General features: G+C 40.2%; 1 protein-coding gene and 1 long non-coding RNA gene across 2 annotated transcripts in view; one reads left to right on the forward strand and one right to left on the reverse strand.

Moving 5' to 3' along the window:
* Window positions 1–26,875, reverse strand: part of LOC128093192 (uncharacterized) — a 154,865-nt gene that overhangs the window by 14,542 nt on the left and 113,448 nt on the right. The gene's annotated exons all lie outside the window — the stretch shown is intronic.
* Window positions 2,201–26,875, forward strand: part of LOC120424964 (protein yellow) — a 51,525-nt gene continuing 26,850 nt past the window's right edge. The window contains exons 1-2 of the mRNA XM_039589321.2: window positions 2,201–2,412; window positions 23,661–24,587. Coding sequence (XP_039445255.1) covers window positions 24,305–24,587 — 283 coding nt within the window. The 5' untranslated portion in view covers window positions 2,201–2,412; window positions 23,661–24,304. The remainder of the gene's footprint in view (window positions 2,413–23,660; window positions 24,588–26,875) is intronic.

Below are 26,875 nucleotides of genomic sequence, written 5' to 3' on the forward strand. Positions count from 1 at the left end.
AAATTTACTGGCAGCACTGCCATGATGAACAAAAAAGCGCTCCCGGACCATGCACTCTCCCCTTAAGACAAAAATTAACGGAAAACGAAGCGGGGTCGGGTCAACTTTTTCCGATTTCGCGTGAGTTGGTGGACAATTACCCTAAGAGTAGCATCAGTTTTCAGAACGAAGCAAAATAAAGACTCGATTGAACATATGTTTTCAGATATCCGGCTATGGAAGAGAATCATGGCAAATCCAGCAAACAAAAACAAATAAAAACTCGAAGGCTTATTGGAAAGGATTTTAAAACATTCAACATGATGTGCTTTTGTGAACGATACATTTTAAAAGGAATAATGGGATCCTAAGACGGATTAAGATGGTAGATGGTGTCTTTTACTTTTGGGTCAATGACTTTCAATGATGGTTCTGAATTCAGGGTCCAGAAATAATAAATTGAATTGAAAAAAATAATCACTACCTATATGTTTATAAAATTCTTCTCCAAACAACACATAGAAAATCTTTTTTTGATTGAAACATTCTGAATCAAGATTTGAATGTTTTTTTTTTTCTAAAACAAACATGGCCACCAAATGGCCGATTGGGGATGATGCCTTTCAGAGCCTTAAATGAAATCAACCCGCTCAAAGTCGGTGATTTTTTTTCGGTGCACATCGCATCACATGCAAACTAGACCCGTGGTCACCATGATCATCACCACTCTACTCCAAACAAAACTCAATTTACGGGAGAAAGATGTGAAAAGGTAATGACTGCGATGGTAATCATCAATTATGATGATCATCATCAACCACGCGGCGTCGTCGTCGTCGTCAGCACAGGCAAAAATACTTTCCATTCCACTGATTTCATTTGTCGTCTTGCGTTCGTCGCGACCAGTTCGGAACAGCACGCCGTGCGACGCCGCCAAGTGGTCAGGTCAGTTCCGTGGAGTTCCGGCTTTGAAAACAAACCATTTGCAGATCAGAGTGTTGTTTGGTTGTTGCTCTCCAGAATTTGCTTCAGTTCCAGTTCTTTGACCGTGTTTCGAATTTGTGTCAGTTGCTGGTGCACGCAGAAAAATAAGGCCTGTTTGAATCAACAAAATATTTTGTTGTTTTAACTTGTCGATTTTTTGTTGAAACAAATCTCAAAACCAACTGAAACAACTCAAAATTTAGAGTTGAATTTACTCTGTGTATTTTGTCGAACTCTTTTGGAAATAACAACAAAATTATTGCGTTGATTCTACCATGAACGGCGTTAAATCAACTTTACTGTGTGTTTTGATTTAAATGAAATTAATTGCTATTTACACGTGCTCGCTATACGTCAAAATGTTTCGTTCGTGTTTTTTGTTAACAAAATTCCAAGTGTAAAGTGTTAAATCGGGGAGATTTCGTCGCCACCAGCTGGGCCACCTCTGCAGAGGAAGCTGCCAGAAGTTCTTCTGCCTTGTCTTCTGCGTATTATCAGAACCAACCAACCATCGACGGAACATGTTTGGTAAGCGCTTTTGCATTTTACTACAAATGCTCTTTTTTCAATGATTTTCACGCCCTTTCAGACCTCTGCGGAAAAAAACGTAACCGTGATTCACCGGAACGCCAATGGCAACATGGCCAGTTCAACGCGGGGGACAACGGGGACAACTTAACAATCTCGTCGTTTCGGCGGCGGTGGCACCGACACCAGGTGCGGTTCAAGGACAGCTAAACAAGGTGCAACAATGAGCAGATTGAAAAATGTTTTACCGGATAAAATAAAATAAAAGGCAAATATCAATAAATAATGACTATATTTATTTCAATTCAACATTGTCAATTCAATTAAAAGACTAACCTTATTTTGAAAAAATAATCGGGTTTGTTTCAACAAAAAATCGACGTTGTTTCAACAAAAATCTGATTTGAACGTACTTTCTGTCAAATTTTGATCAACAAAAAACTGCGTAGATGCAGCCAATTACCCCGATTTGAATCAACAAAATCTGAGGGTTGATTCAATGCAAAAATTTTGTTGATTATATTCAACAAAATATTTTGTTGAATCAAACCTCGTACAGGCTGATTCTACAAAACATTTTTCTGCGTGTGTTGTTGTTGTTGTTGCTGCTGGAACTTGAGCTATCCGTTCTGTTGTTAAATTGCTGGAACAGAGTGGTGCTACTGTGTACAGTTAGAGTGACACCTGACTGACGGAGGTGGTCAATCTGCATACCAGAATAGTGTCCAAACAGTGTTTGTTTGTGTGTGTGTGTGTGTTTGAATTTGTGCAGTTGGTGCATGCATTCCTAAAGTGCACTCTTTCTCAGTTGGCAGCCACCACGTTCTTCGTTCTTGACGGTGTTGTTGTTGTTCAGCACAAGAAGAAGCTCCAGCTGAAGTTCGCGGTGTGACCGCGTTGCGCGTCGACGTTCATTCACAGGTAGGTGATAAGAGAGGCGAAACGAGTTTTATTTTTTGCTTTTTTTGCTGTCGCTGTCTGGCAGTGAAATGAGGAGAAATTTCCGGATGAATTTGTGTAGTGTCTCACGTTTCAGGCTTCGCTTCAGTTTTTTTGTGTGGCGTATTTCGTGTGTGGCTTTTTAGTGTTATGGTTTGTGTTTGAACGATGAGCTCGAAGAGCATGCAAATATACAAATAAGTGCACTGAAAAGTGCAGAAGCTTTGAGCTGTTAGGGTGACCGGCGCGGTGATGCTACACTCAAAGATTTTCATAACTAAGTCTTGTTTTTTCTTCAAATCCAGTACGAGTTTGGTGATCTTTTCCCTTCTGGAATCGATTGCTTAGTAAAGGAAAGGTAGTGTATCGTCACAAACTGGACCTTATCACGACACCTTAGGGAGGCGACCTATGGAATGTTAACATTAACCTTAACATGTTAACATTAAGTTGAGAATGAAACTGCCACTGAATCCGCTTTGTAAATGCCGGCCCCGATACTCTTCAAGGGTGTTCCCCTCAAGAACTGGGAAAGATTTACTTACTTACTTTACCAGTACGATAAAAATGTCTGTGAACTAACTGTTTGGAACACGTAAACCTTATTTTCAACCAGGTTGCTCCTTCCGATATGAAACAATTCTTTTGAAGACACCATTTTGATGAAATGTCCACTTAAAATGAATCGGGTCTCAACAGACTGCTTGTTACCGTTTTATTTACCAGCTGAAACTAACAGAAGTTGTTTAAGATAGGGGAAATATGCCCATCTTAAGCCTAACAAGCGGTCGTGTTTGAATGATGCTGGATAATCTGTGTTGTTCCTTGAAATTTACTAAAACCAAGTACACCAACGAGTAGAGCAACTTTTTGTGAACATTTCTGTTTATTTTCACTTTTATTAAAGGTTATGCTATTCCTTTTACAAGCATTTAAAAAAAATATTTCAAAAATGCATTCTAATCAGTCGAGTGCATTGGACCACGTCCATTTTTCTATTTTCAGCTTAGTTCTTTTTGTCTTCCAGCGCTCTTTTGGGTCTGCTTTGGCTGCCAAAATTGATGAAATTTTAAGCGAACACTCACGAAAAGTAGCATTTATAGTGAAAGGTTCCTGGCAGCACTTGCTCACTCCAACAGGCGCTGCACCAGCATGTTGGTGGTGTTGGTGGCCACCCTTTGTTCTTTATTTGCCTTCGCTCCTCGCTCGGTTTTCTTCAGCCTTCGATTAGAATCGGTATTCAAAATTGAAACGTCAAAAGACTTAGCGCGTTTGTTTTTTTGTTGGTGCTTGCTAATTATTTACATTAATCTTCAAGTGAGTGACTAAGTAATGGTCAAAAGAACATGTTGCCGGTAGTTGGAAGCAATTTTATATCTTAAACGCTTTGAAATCGTTAGCGCAAGTGAAAAGATATTAATGGCGACTTTCGTTAAGCAGTTTATCTCTCTCTTGATTGTATTTACCCTGCGATCAATGCGTCAAATGCTGTATCAAGTAGGCGAAAACCTGTTTCACCCCTAATCTAACAATTTGTTAAAAAATATTTTAATTCATTCTAAATGGCATTTTTTCCAATCAAATTTACAACTCCAATACTTCTAACTAACGTGAAATTTTCCGAGGATTCCGAATATGACAAAATTGAGACCAAAAAATGCCGCTATGGAGGCCTACAGGGCAAAAACTAACGTTGTAAAATGTTTGTTGTAGAAAAATCGAAAAACTATGAGAAAAACTGCGATTGGCCAAAAAGTTAATACCGTAGGCTTATAGTCCATGAAATTACCTATCTTTTGACCTATGGAAGTATGGGTGTTGGAGGCTGTTGCAAAAAGATATAAAGGTTTTAAAAAAAATCAATTTTTTACAGTAATTTGCAAAAGTTATGGGAAAAAGTCAAACCGATCCTGGATGTCTTTGGCCCATTTTGAAGCGCTTTAAAAGTCCTTTCAAATGCATCTACGAAAGTTGGAATTGATGAAGTTTAACGGAAATGCGAGCAATTTTAAGATTTTATAGGTTTTTTGGACCTCAAACTTCGAAGCCCGTTTTACCCCACTTCCCTTTGTCGTAGAGGGCTCAAATTTGGCATGAGTTCATCTCATGTACAGTCAAAGTCAAAACGCTGAAAGTTTCATCCAAATCGGAGCACCTCGATACGACCTCTAGAACAAACCGAGCAGAATTTACAAATTACGGTACTGCCTCTTAATAAAGTGCGAAAGAAAGCCCCCGCGATTGCCTTTCCAACGATTTATAACGTTTTGATGTTTGGTAATGTATTTCGGGAGATATTTCGCCAAACCATGGAATTTATTTTTTAAACCATTGTTCAAAAAAAGTTATTCTTTAAAGTTTGCTAATGCAGATATTTTCATTATTTATTCGAAGGTAATTTTAAAGGTTATTTAGTGCGTTGAATCGAAAGAGAACATTTTGGTGGGCAAAACCGCATTTTTTTAGGAGCCGCTCATTTTCGTTCGCTCTTTAAAAAGAGCCGCTCTTTTGAACGGTTCTTTCGCTCTTTTTCAAAATTTGGATGAAATGGGTTTTTTCAAGAATCGTGTGATTTTATAAGTTATTTCACATAGGACTTTTATAAATTAGGCCGTACCAAACATTTTTTGAAGTTTATTATGTCCCGCAACTCTGGCCAAAGCAGTAAAAAAAAAACAAGCCATGGTATAAACATTTGAATGAAAAAAGAGTGTTTGGGACTAAGGCAAAGGATATTGGGTCTAATTTAGGTCACATTACCCTACCCTAGGAATTGGTGCGTATTGGTCATGCAGCACTGTTGGCCACTGTGCTCGTGATCTTTAACCCCTTTGAACCAACACAATCTACTTAACCTAACGAATAATGTGGACGAGATATTACAATTAGGGAGAGTGAGTACTCTCGGGAGATGGATTTTGGATGAACCTTCTTAAGGGGTCATCTCCAAATGGAGGCATTATTTAACTGTTTGACCCACTCTAGAGTTAGTTAGGTCCAGGGGACCGGCCTGGAAGGCCACGGGCTCTGCCCGTACTATTGTATATTTGTACAGCAATAAATGTTAAGTGTTAAATACAGTTCGTTTCAACCTTAACCGCGAGTTTTACTGTACACCGGACATTCTACTGAGGAATCCAATACCGGCCGGGTCGGCCGTCGGGCGATGCATGGCGTAATCTGGACCTGAGGCAGGTTCCATCCGGGTCTCTACCCTGGCGTGTTGGAGGTGGCTGCCGTCTTACAGTCCACGGCATCGAAGACGACCCAGGTTCGAAGCCATCCCCCAACATTTGGTCCTTCGAGCCGGATGAAGGAGCCGGGTAGGACGGATGTTGGACCGGGGATGGACCTGCCGGAGAACCTAGGACTTCGGAGTACACGCGGCGTTCGGCGAATGGAAGTCGCCATCGCTGATTACGTCATCGCCATCGGGAAGGTGGACAAAAAGCTTTGTGTAATGGATTTGCACTTAGCAACGGTACGTGTTGGCGCCAATCATCGACAACAATAGAGCAGTCGCTGGGGGCGACTTTGGACGGTTTCTGGACCGAACCGTGACTCACGGGAGAGCCGCGGTGGATTCAACCGGGAAGGAGAGCATCACCAAACCCAACGGAGGGCTCGACCGTACGGAGACGACAACTGATCCAGCACAGCCAGTTCTTGTCCAGGTAAGGCTACATGATCATTGTGTATTAGCCTGTCCCATTTTGAGGTCATGTAGAGGAATTTCAGGTGCTCACTTCTTAAATGATAGATTATGATGTTAGGAACAATGTTTTCTTAGACAAGAAAAAATAATAAAATACTTTCTCGCACCCCCTAGTCGATTTACTGAAAAAAGTCACTTTTTTGAACAAATTTTCTAAAATCGCTTGGAATCAATACAAAAACTGTTTCGATCAGGTGTGTATTATCTTCAAACGATAGGTTTTTGTCCATAGATTAAGATGCACTATCAATATTGGACCAAAATTTAAGTTTTTGGACTCTCCCAGGCGAATTTGTGTCGAAAAAATCGCATTTTTTTGAAACTTTTTTCAGAAATGTTCATTTAATTTAGGGTAGCCTATTTTTCCCAGTGAAACCAATACATGCAGCTTGTAGGAAATTTCATGGCATACATTTTTCCCTCTGAGAAAATGCAATTTCGACACTCCAGAGCCGAGATATTTGAGTTTTAGTGATGAAAAAAGTGCCAATTTTCAAAATTTCTCAGAATTCAGAAGCAAGGCCTACTAATTACACGATGTAGCAAGCATGTGTCTCAAAGGTCAGAGTATGCTTTTTTATAGTAATTTTGGCCGCTGAATCCGAATCTGAAATCAAATTTCGTGTAAACAGTGATGTTTTGGAGCTACACCCTTTTATAATGTTATTTGCGTGTTTCAGAGGCAGTTTTTGTAAATATTGATCGGTTTGTTCTAGAGGTCGTTTCGAGGTGCTCCGATTTGGATGAAACTTTCAGCGTTTGTTTGTCTATACATGAGATGAACTCATGCCAAATATGAGCCCTCTACGACAAAGGAAAGTGGGGTAAAACGGGCATTGAAGTTTGAATTTTCCGAGGATTTTTTATGTTTTTTACCCCATTTCCCTTTGTCGTAGAGGGCTCATATTTGGCATGAGTTCATCTCATGTAAAGACAAACAAACGCTGAAAGTTTCATCCAATTCGGAGCACCTCGATACGACCTCTAGAGCAAACCGAGCAATATTTACAAAAACTGCCTCTTAAACACGCAAATAACATTCCAAAAGGGTCTAGCTCCAAAACATCACTGTTTACGCGAAATTTGATTTCAGATTCGGATTCAGAGGCCAAAATTACTATAAAAACGCATACCCTGACCTTTGAGACATATGCTTGCTACATCGTGTAATTAGTAGGGCTTGCTTCTGAGTTCTGAGAAATTTTGAAAATTGGCACTTTTTTCATCACTAAAACTTAAATATCTCGGCTCTGGAGTGTCGAAATTGCATTTTCTCAGAGGGAAAAATGTATGCCATGAAATTTCCTACAAGCTGCATGTATTGGTTTCACTGGGAAAAATAGGCTACCCTAAATTAAATGAACATTTCTGAAAAAAGTTCCGAAAAAATGCGATTTTTTCGACACAAATCCGCCTGGGAAAGTCCAAAAACTTAAATTTTGGTCCAATATTGATAGTGCATCTTAATCTATGGACAAAAACCTATCGTTTGAAGATAATACACACCTGATCGAAACAGTTTTTGTATTGATTCCAAGCGATTTTAGAAAATTTGTTCAAAAAAGTGACTTTTTTCAGTAAATCGACTAGGGGGTGCGAGAAAGTATTTTATTATTTTTTCTTGTCTAAGAAAACATTGTTCCTAACATCATAATCTATCATTTAAGAAGTGAGCACCTGAAATTCCTCGACATGACCTCAAAATGGGACAGGCTATTGTGTATGTCTGGTCGAAGCATCGGTCATCATGATTCTAACACCAACTCTCACTTCAACTCCAAACCACATCGAGCGCAACCGTACCAGGAACGGATGATCGCCTAGGAGGTATCATCCCGAGGACGCTCCCAATGCGTTCACCCACCATTTTGGAAACGGACACCCACCAACCCCATGTGCACGGAGCACACAATGAAACATTCAGTTCAGGCTACCACGGACTGAATCGTCACCAAAGGATGGCCATCGGTGCCCAATGCTCATCGTGCAGATCAACCAGCCGCGGTGAATCGGCACGTCACCGGAAAGCTGACACCAGCTCAGCGACACACGCACGGATCGGACATCGCAAAATTGGGTGCTTTGTCTGACGTCATCGTCTCTCTGACCAGGTGGACGGTCAGACCTGGAGGAATATCGGCCCATTGATGATCGCTGGTACGCGATCGTTAATCACCATCGAGCGGCGAGAGGATCAACCCGCTCTGTTTACTTCATCGATCACGTCCATATGATCACTCGGGTTTTGTGACAGCTTGCCATGTGACCACTCGGATTTGGCCGAGCTCCTCTGCTCGGAACCCACACATGCAGCGAAGGACGTCACAACTAAAACGGATCAAGAAAATTGCAGTTTGGTGCAACTACAGCAGAACAATAGGTGGATGGAATGCAACGGTGCCACTCCTGGCATCGATCACTCAACACGGGATCGGTCGAACCACGTGGCTGGTCGGGACTGGTCTGGGAAACGTCACAATTCGGACCACGTGACTCATCGGCTTCGGCTCGGGACTGGCTCGAGTAACAGCAACACATCCCAAGAGGTAGCTGATCAACAGGCTTTGTAAGGTAAGCAATACACTGTGTATATGTCCGCCGAAGCGGGACGACAGATCTACACACCCTTACATGCCTTTTTATCCTCTTCTGGATGCTGCTGACCTATCAACATCCTCAATGACTACGGTCTGTTTGAGGTCACTGGGACTTTTGAGGACCTCAATCGTGCTCTGGTGTCAATGGGATGCCAGCGAAGACACTGTGGTGACGTCATCGGGACGTTACTGGAGAACAACAAAGCATCAGCCTTCACCCACACATGGATGACGTCATGGGATATCATCAGCTGATTGGAAGGATTCGGTATCGGTTTCGGCGAACGGTCGCCTCGAGACAACCACACGGCAACCACTACAACCATCCATGCCGTAATTGGGACGTCATCTACCAACACCACCAAAGCGGAACGTGCACGGTACGCACGCGACCACGTGGGCAATCTTTGAATTGGGCCAGATCAGCTGGTCAATACTTCAGCAACCACCGCCAAGGGCTCGGCAATCGTCTTCGCATGTCGGTGCACAACCGAGAGATCTATCCACGGATCATGAGCTCCGGTTATGACCACGCAAGGCTGCTGATCAATTAGGATGCACGGACGCAGTTGCAGTCGGTGAACTGCACTCCAAGGACACGACCACGTACATGAAGAGGCAGCACACCACCAGGTTCTCGAAGGTAAAAATAATTACACGTATATGTCCGCCGAGGCAGGACATCGGACACTGCACCTCCTCATGAACCTTTATCCTCTTCTATGACGTCGGCTTGTTCATTCACACATCGTTCGGTGAGGATCACTGAACGCACCCAGCTTGGACGGTACACCTACGCAACGCCGACAGGACGCTTTGGTCATGGCGGTCTAGGACAGACTGCGGTTTCTACAGAGCAAGGGCTCTGGTTTCAACAACTCTGGTTCGGCCTGACAAGCGGTATCAATCTGGATCGGCGGAGTATGGGCTCCCATTCCCAAGGGCAGCTAAAGGATCGCTGCAACAGCCCAAGCCAAGTGACAACGAATACATCCACGGCGTCAACCGACGTCGACTTCCACACCTTCCGGTGACGTCAGAGGGCGTCAAGGTAAACTCGATTTTGCGGGCTGAATGAACCACCACACCGGAACTCTGGCATCAATGGGATCGGGATGCCTACCACGGAGGTTCAGCGAGAGCTGACCAACACCAAACAAGGACGTGCCGGGCATGCACGTGACGTCGCTGGAGACGTCGGCAAAGGCAGCTCAACCGTGACGTAGGATGTCGCAAGCTGCAAGAAAGGACTCCAAGGCGGCGATCAACCGTGTCGCTCATCTACTAACCTAACTACTGGTGTGACGTCACTGGGGCGTTGCAATTTCGCTGGAAAATCGGCATTTTGGGAATGCACTCAACCAACCAATCAACCCACATCAACGCGTGACGTGACAGTTGGTACACTGTCAACCATTCATCGGTTTTCGGACTTCAGGTGTCAAGGAAGCACACCTCGAAGTAAGCCATCCGGAGCAAGGGCTCCAATGGGGGACCACAGTTGGAACACTGTTGGTCATTAATCAACCACTCCAACCCTCAAGTGTCGTGGACGCACACTTCGAGACCACATCCGGAGCGAGGGCTCCACTCGGGAAATTCAGTTGGCACACTGTTTTCCAATCCCACCCACGCCTTCAAAGTGTCAAGGACGCACACTTTGGAGCGACGGCAATCGGAACAGGGTTCCATGCCAGGTGACAGTTGGCACACTGTCAATGATCGCACACTACCCAAGGGTCACGGACGCACCCTACAGAGCGATCACCATCCGGAGCAGGGCTCCATCCAAAGGAAGATAGTTGGAACACTGTCTTCAAACCCGGAGGCGGCGGTTGGAACACCGTCGTGGACTCAAGGTGAACTTCACACGATCTTCAAGGGCCAAGGACGCGCACTTGTCGAAACCATCGATGGGACCAACCATCGTGGGCAGAGGCTGTAACCAACCCAGGGTTGGCGGTTGGAACACCGTCAGCAGGTCTACGGAGTATCAGGGGAGCATATTTCGCAGAATAACCGTGAAGAGGAAGACTTACACACAACAACTGTTTGTTGGTAGTACACACCGTACACACACATACACACTTAGGAATTGTAACACACAAGCAACAACACAGGGCAGTTCGGATACTGCGGTAGGAACAAACAATCAAGGGTAGATCACTTAAGCTCGGACAGCTAAGTCGATCGGGAACATTCCAACATTTTCATGTAAACACTAATCGATTCTTCAGAAATGGGACATTTCAGGGTCGGGGAGAATGTTTGGGACTAAGGCAAAGGATATTGGGTCCACATTACCCTACCCTAGGAATTGGTGCGTATTGGTCACTGCAGCACTGTTGGCCACTGTGCTCGTGATCTTTAACCCTTTAAACCAATACAATCTACTTAACCTAACGAATAATGGGGACGAGATATTACAATTAGGGAGAGTGAGTACTCTCGGGAGATGGATTTGGGATGAACCCTTTTAAAGGGGTCATCTCCAAATGGAGGCATTATTTTACTATTTGACCCACTCTAGATTTAGTTAGGTCCAGGGGACCGGCCTGGAAGGCCACGGGCTCTGCCCGTATACTATTGTATATTTGTACAGCAATAAATGTTAAGTGTTAAATACAGTTCGTTTCAACCTTAACCGCGAGTTTTACTGTACACCGGACATTCTACTGCGGAATCCAATACCGGCCGGGTCGGCCGTCGGGCGATGCATGGCGTAATCTGGACCTGAGGCAGGTTCCATCCGGGTCTCTACCCTGGCGTGTTGGAGGTGGCTGCCGTCTTACAGTCCACGGCATCGAAGACGACCCAGGTTCGAAGCCATCCCCCAACCATGCATTTTACACATCCCCAGTTGCATTGTTTTGCCCCCTGATTTTTTGGACCGATTTTGAAGGGGAGGGGTGACATCAACTTTGAAAAATGTTTGTAACGGCCATATTTGATGAATAAAATAAATAAATCCAAAAACGAGAAGATGCCCTAGAAAACCTTGGTGGTCTCTTTGTCAAGATTTCTACTTAAAACCAAACATTCGAGTAATTGAATGGCATCCATACTGAAATCTAGGATGCTGGAAAAATTGCTATTGATTTTAAGATTGCGTTTATTTCTGAAAGACTAATGCTGATATTTTATTTGGAGAAAATATTATGTGAACTCTTCTCTACATTCTGATTTAAAAGATCTATAAGGTCTATAAACGCTAACGTTTAATCGGACAAAATGATTATTTTTTTCCGAAATTTCTCGAATATTCAGTAGATTTTTAGTAATATTTGACAGTTGTACAATGAAGAGTTTACTCCATTTTATTTAGAATTTCATTAACTTTTGGGATTAATTTTTATAAGCATTGAAATTTTTGAAATTGCATTTTTAATTCTCAAAAACAAATTTAATACTACATTTTTTTTTGGAAATTCAATAACTTATATTTATAACAAAAATCATTCCATCTTGAGCCGGTTCTTTCAATAGACCGGAGTTTGAAAAAGAACCGCGGATCTTTTTTTGTGAGCCATGGCTCGTTCGCTCTTTTCAGTGAACCGGCTCTTTGAGCGGTTCGCTCTTTTTTTGCCCACCTCTACCGTAAAGATTTGAACACATGTATATCTAGTGGGACGGTTTCAGCGAAAATTGCTCAAACGCAATAAAAAATGATTTGCAAAATAACAGAGAACCATTCAACATAAATGTACGATATTTGGGATAAGTTTAGTGTTGCAACAATCTATGCAAAGTTTGTATTGGTTTCACATGCTTGATTTGAGTGATGAAAATTGAGTGCTTTTAAGTGCATTATTTTATAATATTTTGGATACATTATGAGTGCAGTGCTCCAAAGCACGCACGTGAATGGTTTTCCTGATGTTTCCAATTTCATAAATTTTTATTTTTGTTTATGCTTAGTGTTTTTTTACATGTAAACAGGAAGTCAGTGTTGAAGAAATATCATTAAATGATTTATTAAAAATACCTCAACAGGCACAGATTCATAACAACCGCACCAGGAAGTGACTCCGCGCGCACAAGAAACCTCATTGTTTCTCGAATGCACATTTAACGCATCGGCTGAATCAGGCTCGGAATGGCCCTTGCGCCAGAGTCAGCGTTGCAGGCCTAACAGCCAACACACAAGGCTGTGCGTGGCCTGGCGTGGCGAATGAATTGGATAGCAATTTGCGACCGATCGATCGATTGTGAGGTGCCACCACCACAACCATCAAAAACAGCCTCAGAAACCTGTTTCCTGGCGCACAGGCTACGCTGAGCTTGGGACCTCTGAAGCTGGAAAAAAGTGAATTTCGATGAAATCAAAATCTCAAGCCGGCTGTTGTTGTTGTTGCGTTGGGTGGCTGAAAGTGTAAGTGTTGATTTTGGTAAAGTGGGTCTTCGTGCAAAAAAGAGGGAGAAGAAAAAGCAAATTTGTAGAAAGTATGGTCAGTGCATTTAGGTAGTTGCCAAATCTGTTGTTGATTTTTTGCTATCGGTTAAGATGATTATGAAAGCCTAACAATCAAGTTTTGGCTAGACTTGCTTTGGAATAAAAAAAAACATGAAAATATCTAGTCTATTATATATAACATACAAACAAATGTGGTGTGCTCAATTAAACTGGTATCCCGCAGCTGAAATAGGTCACATCAGCCATGATATCAGCTGTGATATGAATAATTAATTTACTTTGCTCATTATGACAAAGTTTTAACTTCACTATGAAACTCACGCAACTCACTCATTTATCATCCTAATCGATGATCATATCGGATGAGATGTTTTGTCAACTGGTTTGGCGTGAATAGATTGTTATGGTTCTACAAATATGTTCAGGACACATTCTGGCGTGACGTTACAACGGTTTAACGTTTCTTTTTTTAAGATATGTAACACCTCAACATTTTTTTAGATTCTGAAAGTAAATTTGCCATAAGAATCAACATTGGGCTAAGGATTTAACGACTCGGTTGCTGTTCTACGAGCGAATATGTTGCGTGACGTTACAACGTGGGAATATTTTGTTCCTTCAATATTTTTTTTAGAAAAAGCTGTGATTCTGCTCTGGTAATCAACACAAACTAGACTTTTTTATGCTTTTAAAGCAAAATTTATTTCGCTTCGCTTCGCTAGGAGTCGGTGATTTTAGCGGATTGCAGACTGGATTTCGCCATGTGTTGCCTAGGATTGATAATTGGGAATAGAACCAATTCCACCTGAACCAGTTTCTCACCACCATGACAGCCGTCCATTGCCGACCGCTCCCATCTCCACCGCGCACCAGGGACAAGGAAAAGGATTCGGAAGACGGGCAGTGTTGATGTTCCACTTTTTTTATGGGACAAGAGAAAATCTCCACGGTGTCCCCAAGTAAGTTTCGCTTGGAGTTTGACGGTTTTGGGAAGGTATAAGGTGTTTTTTAACGTAAAATTTACTGCTGCAAAAGCTAAGTTTTTATTGCAGCCGCTGTACATTTGGTGACGTTACAACGCAGACTTTTAAAAAAAGGGTGTTCTGCTCACGTTGCGCAATGTAAGTTACAACGCGTTGTAACGTCACAGAAATTCTTAATGCTGTATCTTTGCAAAATATTGACCAACTTCGATCTATCCAGTTGCATTTGAACATCTTTTTCGCAATTAAATATTCCCACTGGTATATTAGCCCGGATAATGTGTCTCAGAATGTTTGATTGATTCAAGGTAGAATGTAAATGTGTACGTTTTTTCTCCATGTTTTAAGATCTAAGTAGGAGTGTGGAGTACTTTGAACACCCCAAGAGAATTGCTCTGGCAAAAGGCTACAAAGGCATTTTAAAGGAATTTATTTCGATAAATTTTGATGATAATTTCATTTTTATCGCGAAAATTGAAAGGTTACCCCAAACTGTAACTATCTAGACTGCACAAACAGAAATCAGTTTGTAAAACCGGAACATGCACGGTTTGTACGCTTTTCTTCCTGGTGTACAACTTTGTGATCGCTTTGTGAACTGATTTTTGTCCTTGTATTCTGTATAAGTTTTGCACCAGTTGATGATTACTCCCTCGAGTGAAATAAGTAACTTTTGGTTAAAAATATATGTAACGATGTTTTATTTATCAAAAGAAAACAAATATTTCAATAAAATTTTTCAATATTTCAATTCTAAAAGTTTACCAAACTAACATTTCAAAAGGGCGTAATATTGAAATATTTTTTTCAAAAGTGGGGCATTACTTTTTTAAAATGAATAACTGATTATTTACCAAAAATGGCTATAACTTGAAAACGGTGCACTTTATCAAAATTTCACTAAAGTTCTTTTTGATTGCAAATTCGATTTTACATCGAAAAATGATGTTGAAAAATTTGTGCGATTTTTTGAAAATTCAGTATTGATTCAAAAATTTTTAACTCGGTCGAAGAATTTTGGCCCATTCTGGAAATTTCTGAAAAGTTGGCATTTAATGTCCCCTAAAACATATCAGAAATGAAAAAAAAAATATAAAAATAGTGTTTTTTGCATATCAAGTTTTAATGAGGAAAAGTAAAATTAAAAATCAACCTAAATTTTTTTACCGTGTATAATACCTTTAAAAGATACAGATTTTTTAATTTTTCTATATCATTTTTGTTTGGACAGCTGTATGGAAAATTATATGAGCGATTCCAGCTCAAATCAGGATTTTTCCTGGTACTTTTGTACGCGACCCTCTCCGATTTCAATGAAACTTTGTAGACATGTTATCCTAAGCCCACTTAAGCTATTTTTGTGTATATGGAACCATTAGTACTCGAAAATAACATTTGAGAAAGGTGTAAGGTATTTAAATATTTTTGTATTTTGCAATTTAAAAATCACTGTATCGCGAAGCCGCTGCATCGTATCAAAAAGTGGTCAAAGATAAACTTGTAGGAAATTGGACGGGCTTTCTGAAAAAAAAATACACTGAAACAAAAATACACGCCACTTCTATGAGATTTTTTGATGATTAATTTTTTTTTCGTTCGAAATTTTTGAGGAAATAGCCTAAAATGTTACAAAAAGACTGACGAAAAATGCAGAATGAATTTTTATTTTTAAATCGCTGTATCTTCACAAGGATTGGACATAGGACAATTGTCAATATGGAGACTTATATGTAAAATTGTCTGGAGAATCGATTCCCACTATCGGGTTTTAAAAAATTTGACGTTTAGACCACTTTTCAAAAAAAAATTCAGTAAATGATTTTTGTATTTTTTAGGAGTGACATACCATCCTACATTTTTCGTTAGCCTTTTTGTAACATTTTAGGCTATTTCCTCAAAAAATTCGAACGAAAAAAAATCGTGACATCACCTTGAAAATTATTTTTTAAACTTAAAAATCAAAATATCTCATAGAAGTGGCGTGTATTTTTGTTTCAGTGTATTTTTTCAGGAAACCCGTCCAATTTCCTACAAGTTTGTCTTTGACCACTTTTTGATACAATGCAACGGCTTCGAGGTACAGTGTTAAAAATACAAAAATATTTAAATACCTTACGCCCTTCTCAAATGTTATTTTCGAGTACTATTGGCTCCATATACACAAAAATGGCTTATAGCGGCTTAGGATAACATGTCTACATAGTTTCATTGAAATCGGAGAGGGTCGGGTACAAAAGTACCAGAAAAAATCCTGATTTGAGCTGGAATTGCTCATATGGACAAACTAATGATGAAAATGACTTCTTTGGGCATACCAAAGGCACCAAAAAAGTTTCCGCCGGGTTAAAAAAATACAAAAATTAAAATTAATAATAAAGATCAATTTCGTAGAGAACTGCTCCGAAGTGAAATTTTTCCTTTGCCTTCGGATAATCGAGTCTGGACTATATTTCAATTACAAAATGAAACAAATCTCTCTGCCAGGGATGCCAGATACACAGATTTGTCTGTGTTTCACAGACTTTTGAGCTTGTGGCAGACATGTTTTGAGGTGCATAGACTTTTTAAAGACTTCAATAAATTAAAATTTTGTAAAAATACCAACTGAAACTTATTTCGTTTGTCTTCAAATGCTTAAAAACGCAATTTCTGATGGATTTCCATGACTGTAAATTGATATATTTGAATTTTAGACAAATGCACAGACATACACATACTTTTTTACAGACATTTAAAAAAAACAAGTGGCATCCCTGCTCTCTGCATTATAGCTGATCCACACAGAAATTTCCCCAAAAATACATGTCTCTTGATTTTTAACAGTTGAGTAATGGGAAATTTCAGTGATGTTAAAACTAGTTTTTTTTTGTTTTTTTTTTAGGAAGAATACGGTTTGTTCTGAAATGCCATCAAATCGGGCGTCTCATGTTACACCAAATTCAAGGGACACCAAATGACAATCACTTAACGGTTTCTATCTATAAATCATTGAAAATCGTGTCTTAGTGACAATCCCCAGCGGCAAGTTTCATGGAAATCGAAGTGGAGTTGGGGCAAATTGGTCAGATTTCGTGTAAGTTGACGAAGAATAACCCATGAACTTAATTTACACATTTAAATTAAAAATTAAAATTAAACAACCAAATTAGTTTGTTTTTTATTTGTTACAACAAAATCAAATAGCAATGCAATCCACTTTAACGACCCCCGGGTCTTTTGTGGTCTCTGTTGCAAGTTTCTGTTCATTTCTAGGCGTCCGAGGGTTGTGTGTGGTGAGTCACCCAAAACCTCTTTTACGCAAATGGACCGACGTTTTACTTCCCCATCCGATAGAAGGCCAGGAGGATATGAAACTAAAGGATCGGCAGCCGAAGCCGCTAACCACCGCGCCACGAGGCCCTCATACAAAATCAACTAAATCTAAAACATTTAATAATGAAACCATAAACGTTCAAACACGACGTATTTTTATTGGTTATCATATTAACATGATATCATAACCTAGATTTTGTTCGAGACATTTAATAAAAACATAATATTAAGGTTGCCAAACAAAATAGAAAAAAAACAAGCCACAAGTCCTTGATCGTTGAATACGCATTTGGCACTTAAAATTACCATATGAAGAGACTTCAACGGCAAGGGTTTTCATCATTTCCCCATGTGAAGCGTGCGGCGATCTTCTTTCAATTGGCGTTGATGCCACTTTTGTTGATTGAGTAACGTTGCGCGCGAATCAACCCTTTTTGTAGGGGGTTGCATAAGCCGATCGGGTATAAGTTGAACCGAGGTTGGAAGCATTCAATAACAATTGAACTTTGATCTTCACCCAATCAATGCTCACCTGCACTAAATTAATTATCGCAATGCAAATAAAACGCTTTTTTCTGTGTCAGTTCGATTTGCACAATAGGAATTTGCCAATGAAAAAAAGACGGACAAAACAAACATGCTCAACAAATGGCAACTGGTTTTTTAATTATTCCCGCCAGCAGTAACAGTGTCAGGTCAGCTATAGTGATGTCACGCTGGCCACTGCACTGACTGGTAACATTTTATAAAAATAAATATTTTTTTTATACATCACCCCAGACATATTAAATCAGCAGATGGAGCTTATCAGCAGACAATTTCCAAGCGCAGTTTGATTGCATGACGCCGTCCACTTGTCGTTAAACCGTAGACAAAAGAATACTTTTATGCCAGTCACTTGATGAATGAATAATTAATGGAAGAATTTAAGCTCTGCTAATACTTTGTTGTCTCCAAGGTAGAAACAGTACTTAAATTTACAGGTTTCCTTAAAAGAATTCCGACGAAAGCGCTCCCTTCCCCCCTTCTCAAATGTTGTGTGCAAATTTGTCCAAGTTACGTCAACGCCATCAATCAAAAACCTCCTGACCTAGTTATACGTGCTCTTAACAGCACAAACTTGACCACACTCACAAAAAAATAACTCGATCCCACAACCACCACCACCAACCGCTCGAGAGCCCTCAAGAGATCTAAAATTAAAAGGCTCACGTGGCCTCGCGATCCCGCGGTACCCAAAGTGGAGGAGCTTAAAATAACCCAGCACCGACTCTAACTCTATTGAATGGTGACAAGAGCTACATCACCGGCACCGGCGGTCAGCAGATTGGTTGGTGGTTTGGGCCAGCGACAGGCCCAGGTCAGTTGGGTTGATCATCGGGGGGACCTGTCGAAGATTTGCACGAAATAAAAGAAAAATACCTCACGAAACAGACGTGAAACCCGAAACGGGTACTGGCCGTGGTGTCGGGACTAGGGGAGTGATGTCAATTTGAAATTAAATTTACAGTTTTATTATCTGATGAGTTTATTTGTCATCTTGAGTTAGTAGCACAAGGCTTGATAACAGTGGTTCTCAACCTTTTCCTTTGCAGACCTTTATTCCCCCTTCCTTTATTTTGAACTATTTTTTTTTGTTAAAAACTAACTTAATCCACCTATGTGGTTGGAGCCTTCCTCACAACAATGGCTGTACACAAGTTTCATCTATTTTTTAGATCCGGCTTCAAAAAAGTACATCAATATCACTTAAGTGGCCATATCTCGAGACAGGGTTGCCCGATCTTCGATGTTTTGCACTCGTTGGAAAGGTCTTTTGATAACCTAACCAACAATAGGTCGAATGGTGGATCCGGACAAAGTTTACATACATTTAAGTGAGATCCGGCTTCAAAAAAGTACATCAATATCACTTAAGGGGCCATATCTCGAGACAGGGTTGCCAGATCTTCAATGTTTTAGACTCGTTGGAAAGGTCTTTTGATAACCTAACCAACAATGGGTCGGATGATGGACCCGGACATAGTTTACATACAGTTAAGTGAGATCCAAATATATGTGAAAACACATTTTTATACATAACTTTTGAACTACTTATCGAAACTTCAATCTGTATAAAACTCGATCTATGGGACCCTAAACCAAGTCGAATGCAACAAGTTTGGGTCAAATCGGTTCAGCCAGTGCCGAGAAACATGAGCTAGTTTGTTGGTCACATACATACATACACACACACATACACACACACATACACACACACATACACACACACACACACACATACACACAGACATTTGCTCAGTTTTCGATTCTGAGTCGATATGTATACATGAAGGTGGGTCTACGACGTTTTTATACGAAGTTCATTTTTAGAGCAGGATTATAGCCTTACCTCAGTGAGGAAGGCAAAATAAATAAAAACTAACTTAATCTACCTATGAGGTTGATGCCTTAGTCACTCTTTTCCAACAATGGGTGATATGTGATATGATGGGTTTGGACACAAAATTTCGTCTAATTTCGTTGAGTTCCGGAATACATAAAACATACATATCACTCAAGGGCTCATAAGTGGCATCATAAGTGGTCATAGCTTGAGACAGGATTGCCAGATTATCAATGTTTCGGATTTGTTGGAAAGTTATTTCGATTACCTTACCAACGATGGGTTGGATGATGGATCCGGACATTGTTTACATACATTTAGGTGAGATCCGGCTACAAAAAAGTACATAAATATCACTTAAGTGGTTATAACTCGAGACAGGGTTGCCAGATTATCAATGTTTTGGACTTGTTGGAAAGGTTTTTCAATAACCTAACTAACGATATATAACATGATGATGTTTGGTTCAGTTTACTGCTATTTATTAAACTTCCGAAAATATGCGAAAAGACATTTTTATACATAACTTTTGAACTACTTATCGAAACTTCAAACAATTCAATAATACCGTATGTGACCCTAAACCAAGTCTAATGCGACTGGTTTGGTCAAAATCGGTTCAGCCAGTGCTGAGAAAACTGAGTGACATTATTGGTTACAAACACATACACATACACTCACACATATACACACACATATACACACACACATACTCGATAATCTCGACATTGGCTGAACCGATTTTGTCCGTTTTGGCGTCATTCGATCCGTCTTGGGGTCCCATAAGTCGCTATTAAAAATTATGCAGTTTAGTTGAGTACTTCAAAAGTTATGCTAAAAAAGCGATTTTAACAAAAGTCCGAAAGATTGTTAAAAGAGTGGTTTTTGTAAGAAAACCCGTCATGCTATACATTTTCAGAAAGGAATTTAAAAGACCTTTCCAACGCGTCCAAGACATTGAAGATCTGACAAATCTATCAAAAGTTATAAGCACTTAAGTGTTATTTATACGCTTTTTGGAGGCCGGATCTCAGATATGTTGATGAAAACGTTGTCCGGATCTCTCATGCGACCTATCGTTGGATAGGTATTCAAAAGAGCTTTCCAACGCTTCCAAAACATTGAAGATCTGACAACCCTATCAAAAGTTATAAGCACTTAAGTGTTATTTACGCACTTTTTCGAGGCCGGATCTCAGATATTTTGATGAAAACGTTGTCCGGATCTATCATGCGACCTATCGTAGGATGGGTATTCAAAAGAACTTTCTAACGCGTCCAAAACAAATGCAATTTTCGCATTTTGGATGGCACCCTTTAAATGTGAGGAAGGCGCCAACCACCTAAGGGTGGATTAAGTAACGTTTTTAAATTGCAGTTTAGTTTTATAGGAAAAAATATTTTATGTGTTCTTGTTTCAGCATAATCCACACAAAAATTAAAAAAACACACACATCTCAATAAATCAAAATTGTAGGAAAACATTGCAAAATAATCTTTTTTTCAACAAGTTGTAAAATGGCGTTTTTCAGCACGAGTCGTACATTACGATACATCAAGTTTTGCAACGAGATGCTTACAACATGTTGTGCAATTTCGAAAAACGCTTTTTGATTGAAATTTTATGTCAAACATTGATGTGTTAAGGGGTTACATACATGTAGAAAATCGCAAAATTTCATATTGCAGAAAATTAATTGAATCCACTAAAATGATGATTTTCAAGCACTCCTAAAACTTTCATGAAGATATTACATGATTAAACTGAGTTAGAGACGATTTTCAGCTCAACATTTTGCCGTGCGCAAAGCGAACTGTCAAACTTTCTGAGCGTTTTTCTCGAAACACCGAGTTGATTTACTGGTGCCCCGATATCTCGAGATGGGATGGACCAAATTGGCTGAAAATTGGGGTGAAGACTCTCAAGAACTATTCCGTGTGCATGACGAAGCCCGATTTTTATATTTTGCTTTTTAAAAAAGTACAAAAATCAAAAACTGACGATTTTTTATATGAAAAACACAAAAATATTTTTATCTTTTTTTTAAATAAGTTTTTTGAAAATCGGCCTTCGTCATGCACACAAGACCGGTTTAAAGAGTCTTCACCAAAATTTTGAGCCGATTTGGTCAAGGCAGGGTTGAGATAACGTGGCACCCGTTTTTTGAAACTGCTAACTTCAAATAGCTACATCTTGGCAATGATACAACCAAATGTCTTCAAAATTGTTTTGATAATGGATGAAAATGTATATTTTAATTCCCTGAAAACAGATTTTAAATAAAATTTAGTTTGTGCTCACACCAGCCTCTGACTTTTCTGTCGATTTACATGTATGTAACCCCTTAAGTAAACTCACCGTTCAAAACAAAAAAATATATTGAAAATTGTTACTTTTCGATACTAGTGCTGAAAAGTTTAATTGTTCGACACCCATTTCAGTCAAATCAGTTGAGTTTTCGCCGAGATACAGCCGGATGAAGTTGCATTTCCAACTTTTTTGACCCCCTTGGTGCTTCGCGTAAGTTTTGACCCCGTGGGTGCTACAAGTGTTATTTAAAAAACTCGTATTTTTTGAATGTTCAAAATTGGAAGTTTCACGCAAATTGAAAAGGGGTCGGGGCAACTGCTGTGTGAGTTGGTGGAGAATTACCCTGGAGCGTGTTTTTCACCAGTGTGTAACAGGTCGTATCGAGGTGCTCCAATTTGGATATAACTTTCAGCGTTTGTTTGTCTATACATGAGATGAACTCATGCCAAATTTCATCAATTCCAACTCTCTTAAATGCATTCGAAAGGTCTTTTGAAGCACTTCAAAAAGTGTCATAGACATCCTGGATTGGTTTGAATTTTTCTTATAGCTTTTGCAAATTACTGTTGAACATTTATTTTTTAAACCCTAATATCTTTTTGCAACAGCCTCCAACACCCATACTCCCAAAGGTCAAAAGTTAGGGATTTTCATGGACTATAAGCCTACGGTATTGACATTTTTGCCAATCGCAGTTTTCCTCATAGTTTTTTGATTTTTCTATTAAAAACATTTTACAACGTTGATTTTTTGCCCTGTAGGCTTCCATAGCGGCACATTTTGGTTTCAATTTTGAAATATTCGGAAACCTTGGAAAATTTTACGTTTGTTAGAAGTATTTCAGTTGGTTTTCTTGTTGTTTTTTTGTTTCATCCAAATAAAAAAAAATATATAAAAATGTTGAATAGTGAAAACCACTCTAGTATACTCCTATAAAAGACAATCTTAAAAAAGGGAAATGAAAAACTCCACGCAAAGCTAACTTGAGGATACCTTGGAGACTTTCCCTTTTCTTTTTTTTTAAGTGGAGTATCAAATATTCCCGGTTGTATATTTCCCATCGTTGTATTTGGTGTGTGGTGGAGATGGAAGTGGCCGACAATGGTTTGTTCAGATGAAATCGGTTCTATTCCCAATTATCATTTCTATCCTATGTAAATTGGACAAAGATAATCAAGACATAAACATAATGAAATCCAGTATGCAATCTAATGTGCAATCCGCTGAAATCTCCACCTCCAAGCTAAATTTCAGAACTATGAACAGGAAACACATTATTGAATGACACTAGTTGATCGAATGGTACAAAACCAAAATCAATCAAATCTGGAAATAAAAATTTCAAGTGATAAACCGATTCGAACCGAGATCTCCAAACTAGCCACCTCCCCGCTATTACTAGCTCAGCGACAACTTCGAATGTCTTGAACCGCCACCACCAACAACTACGCCAAGCCAAAAAAAGTGGTTAACCTTATGCATACTTTTTGTTCCTTTCTTCCTCTATTTTCAGCGTGCTCACGCTCTCCAAGCCCACTGTTGTATGAGCTGGTGCCCAACAAAACCCCCGGTCGCGGTTTCGATCGATAGTACCTGCCAGCAGCAGCAGCTCTTGGAGGTGTTCTAGCGGGGGCCCTCAACAAGCAACAGCTCTCAACTCACCGCTCGACCCGCAGCTCAACTTTTAGCCTAGGCCCCGAACTCTCAGTTTAGTCTGTGCCAGTGCCTCTCGGAGTCAACATCGCCTGATCCGTCCATCCGCGGTCTAACCCTTGGGACGCCTAGGACGCCGGCGTTCAACCCGAACGAATCTTCGTCATTCACGTGGGAATTCCGTGAAAAGTGAGTGTGTGTCAGTGCGTGGTCATTACGCAAGAGCAATTAGTGTTGAGAGTGAGACCTCGCGTGAGAGAGATATTCAGATTTGGTTAGAGGTGTCCGCGTTGAGGCCGTTCGACGGGTCAGGTCACGTCGCGTGAGTGTTTGTGCGGGGTCGTAACGCGCAAGTGTTTTGTACGCGAATAAGCGCGCGCCATCGTCGCGATTTAAGCTGATGACCTAATGCTGCGAACTTGAGCCACGTGAAGCCATTCCGAGATCAAACCGAAAATTCCAACAGATTACCTGCCCAAGTGACCATAAAATCCAGCTATAAAAATGGGTGTGCTTGGCCCCAACGTGCTCCTGCTAGGCATGGCCTTCGGGATGGTGACGCTAGTGGTCAGCAACGACAACCTCCGGGTGGCGTACCAGTGGAACCAGATTGATTACGAGTTCCCCGGAGGCAACGATGACAGGGCGGAAGCGATCCGCAGTGGGGCGTACGTGCCCGAGAACGTGATCCCGGTGGGGCTGGAGGTGTACAAGAAGCGCCTATTCCTGACGCTGCCCCGCTGGAAGCCGGGAATTCCGGCCTCGCTTGCGTACATCAACATCAACGGTGAGTGAGCTGGCAGAGCTAAAAGGGAGGGAAATCCCAGGGTCCACGGTAATGTCCCGGCTAGATCGCTTTCGTTATAAGGTATTGCCTGAAGTTATCTTTAAGTTTATTTCGACACGGTACGATTTCTGATGCTTCACATGAGAGTGGGTGTAGTTTCAATCAATTAGCTTTAGAATAGTTAGAAAACGTCCTACGAAATCACTCAAATATATTTACGAATTTTGTAGGCTATGAACTGGCTAGTATTACTAATACCAATGGTCAATTTTGTCAACTAAATCAAATAGGGGATAAAAGTCAATGTAATGGACGTATTGCACGAGATACCCATTAGAGCAGTTTATTAGGGGGATCCGTTTTGCTGAAAGTTTCATGGATTATTCTGAACACTTGGTGGTCGATTTAGCCTGCAAAAATAAACCGATGGGAGAAATTTGTTTCCAATTCAGTAACAACTTTTCAAAAGGGTGAATCCCTCAGATGTAAACAAACTGAGTTTTTGTCAGAATCATATAAAGCGAACAAAACTGATTCTAAAACACCCTCCATCATCTCAAAATTCCGAAAATACGTAGTTTTACAAGCAACAAACAAAAGGGCTAATCAACGACATCAATCAAAACAAACCAAATTGAGTTTTCGCCCTTGTGTTTTCACCCAATCACGAGGGGCGAATGTTGTGTTTTCTGCAAGTTCCGACGTATATTTAGAAACACTAAATTTTCATTATAATTTAGTGAATTTTAACCTGACAATCCTCAAAATGGATCAAAATGTATGTTTCTGATGTCTCTGAACACAATTCCACAACAAACACAGATTTGTATGATCCTAAATACATAACTTATTAATTTCAATTATTATAGTATCGGATCTGGTCTGGTTTCACAATCTAGATATGAAGGTCCATAATTTACCGGTTCTTGGAACATCCGGGGATTCTGGGTCGAGCAGTTGCAGGACAAAAAGTTAGTTTAGGAGGAATGCCGTACAAAATCATCGCCTCCGTAACCATTGAAGCTATGCAAAGATTGAGAAGGCAGGATGGTGTCGCGGGGTGGCCTAGTCGTCAGGTGCCATGTCTCCCACTTCCGGCGGGGACACCCCAAGGAACGTCACTTCAATATAGACCACATCGTCAACACAGAAAAAAATCAATTCTCGAAACCGTGAAGTCAGTTCACGATTATGAGAACCACGAAGAAATATATTCACGTTTATGGTGCAAATGCACCATACTCATGAATAAATTCCTTCGTGGATCTCATATTCGTGAACTTAATTCACGATTACGGGAATTGAATTTTTTCTGTGAAACCAACTTGCTACTTACGGTGTATCCTGGCTCAACGAGTCTTGGCCTGAATCGGACTCCTTATGAAGGCTTTCTAGACCAATTTTTTAACACTGAGGTTGCAAATATCACTGTATTATCACTGACATTAATGTTTCACAATGATTAAATAGTTGTTTCACCACTTTTTTCTTTAAAAACCTGAAAAATGAACAAAAAACAAAAGGGCGAATTTGTTGTTTACTTCTGCTTTGTGGCGTAACCTGACGGGCTAATCCGTTGTTTTGGTTGAGTGGGTGGCGAATACGGTGGGGCGAAAATGTAGGCACGCTCTTCAAAAAGGCGTAATTTCTTTTTCTCAATTTTTAATAGCAAAAACACCTTAATTAATTTCAAATTGCTCTCTATGATGAAATTATTGCTATTTTCTATCACGTTTTGACAAAATTGATGGTTTTCATGCTTTTTTGTGGAAATAGGAATTGATCGAAATTGCAAAATTTTGAATGTTGATTTTCTCGTAACGGCAAGATCGTAGGTTTCGCCCTTTTGAAATGTTGTTACTGAATTCATGCAGAGGAACCAAGAGATTTTAAGTTTTTTGACCGATACAAATGTTTCGGGTAGGTTTTCAACTTTCAATCAAAGTAGGCGTCTTTGAGGGGGAAATTACGGTTGTTACAGAGCTCGAATCCAAAGTTTAAGCCAGATTGCCTGGTTTGGTTTGTTTGTCTATTTGTTTATTCCGTCTCCGGAGTGGTTCAAAAGATCCCACAAACAAAATTTTATTTTATTTTTGCTTTTTGTGTAATTTTAGCTCTTGAAATAGGTTCATTTACCTCTTTTCCAGTGTTCTTCCACATTTTTAGTGTAAATTGCGGTAACATTGCATTACATAAGTTGTAATCTTAAACCTTCAAACCTTCACAATTTAGAAATTCCAAATTTACCCATTTCAATAACTGTATAGAAAGAAGAACGTCTAGGGACC

This window comes from Culex pipiens, chromosome 2 (assembly GCF_016801865.2).
Source record: "Culex pipiens pallens isolate TS chromosome 2, TS_CPP_V2, whole genome shotgun sequence".
Classification (NCBI taxonomy): Eukaryota; Metazoa; Arthropoda; class Insecta; order Diptera; family Culicidae; genus Culex; species Culex pipiens.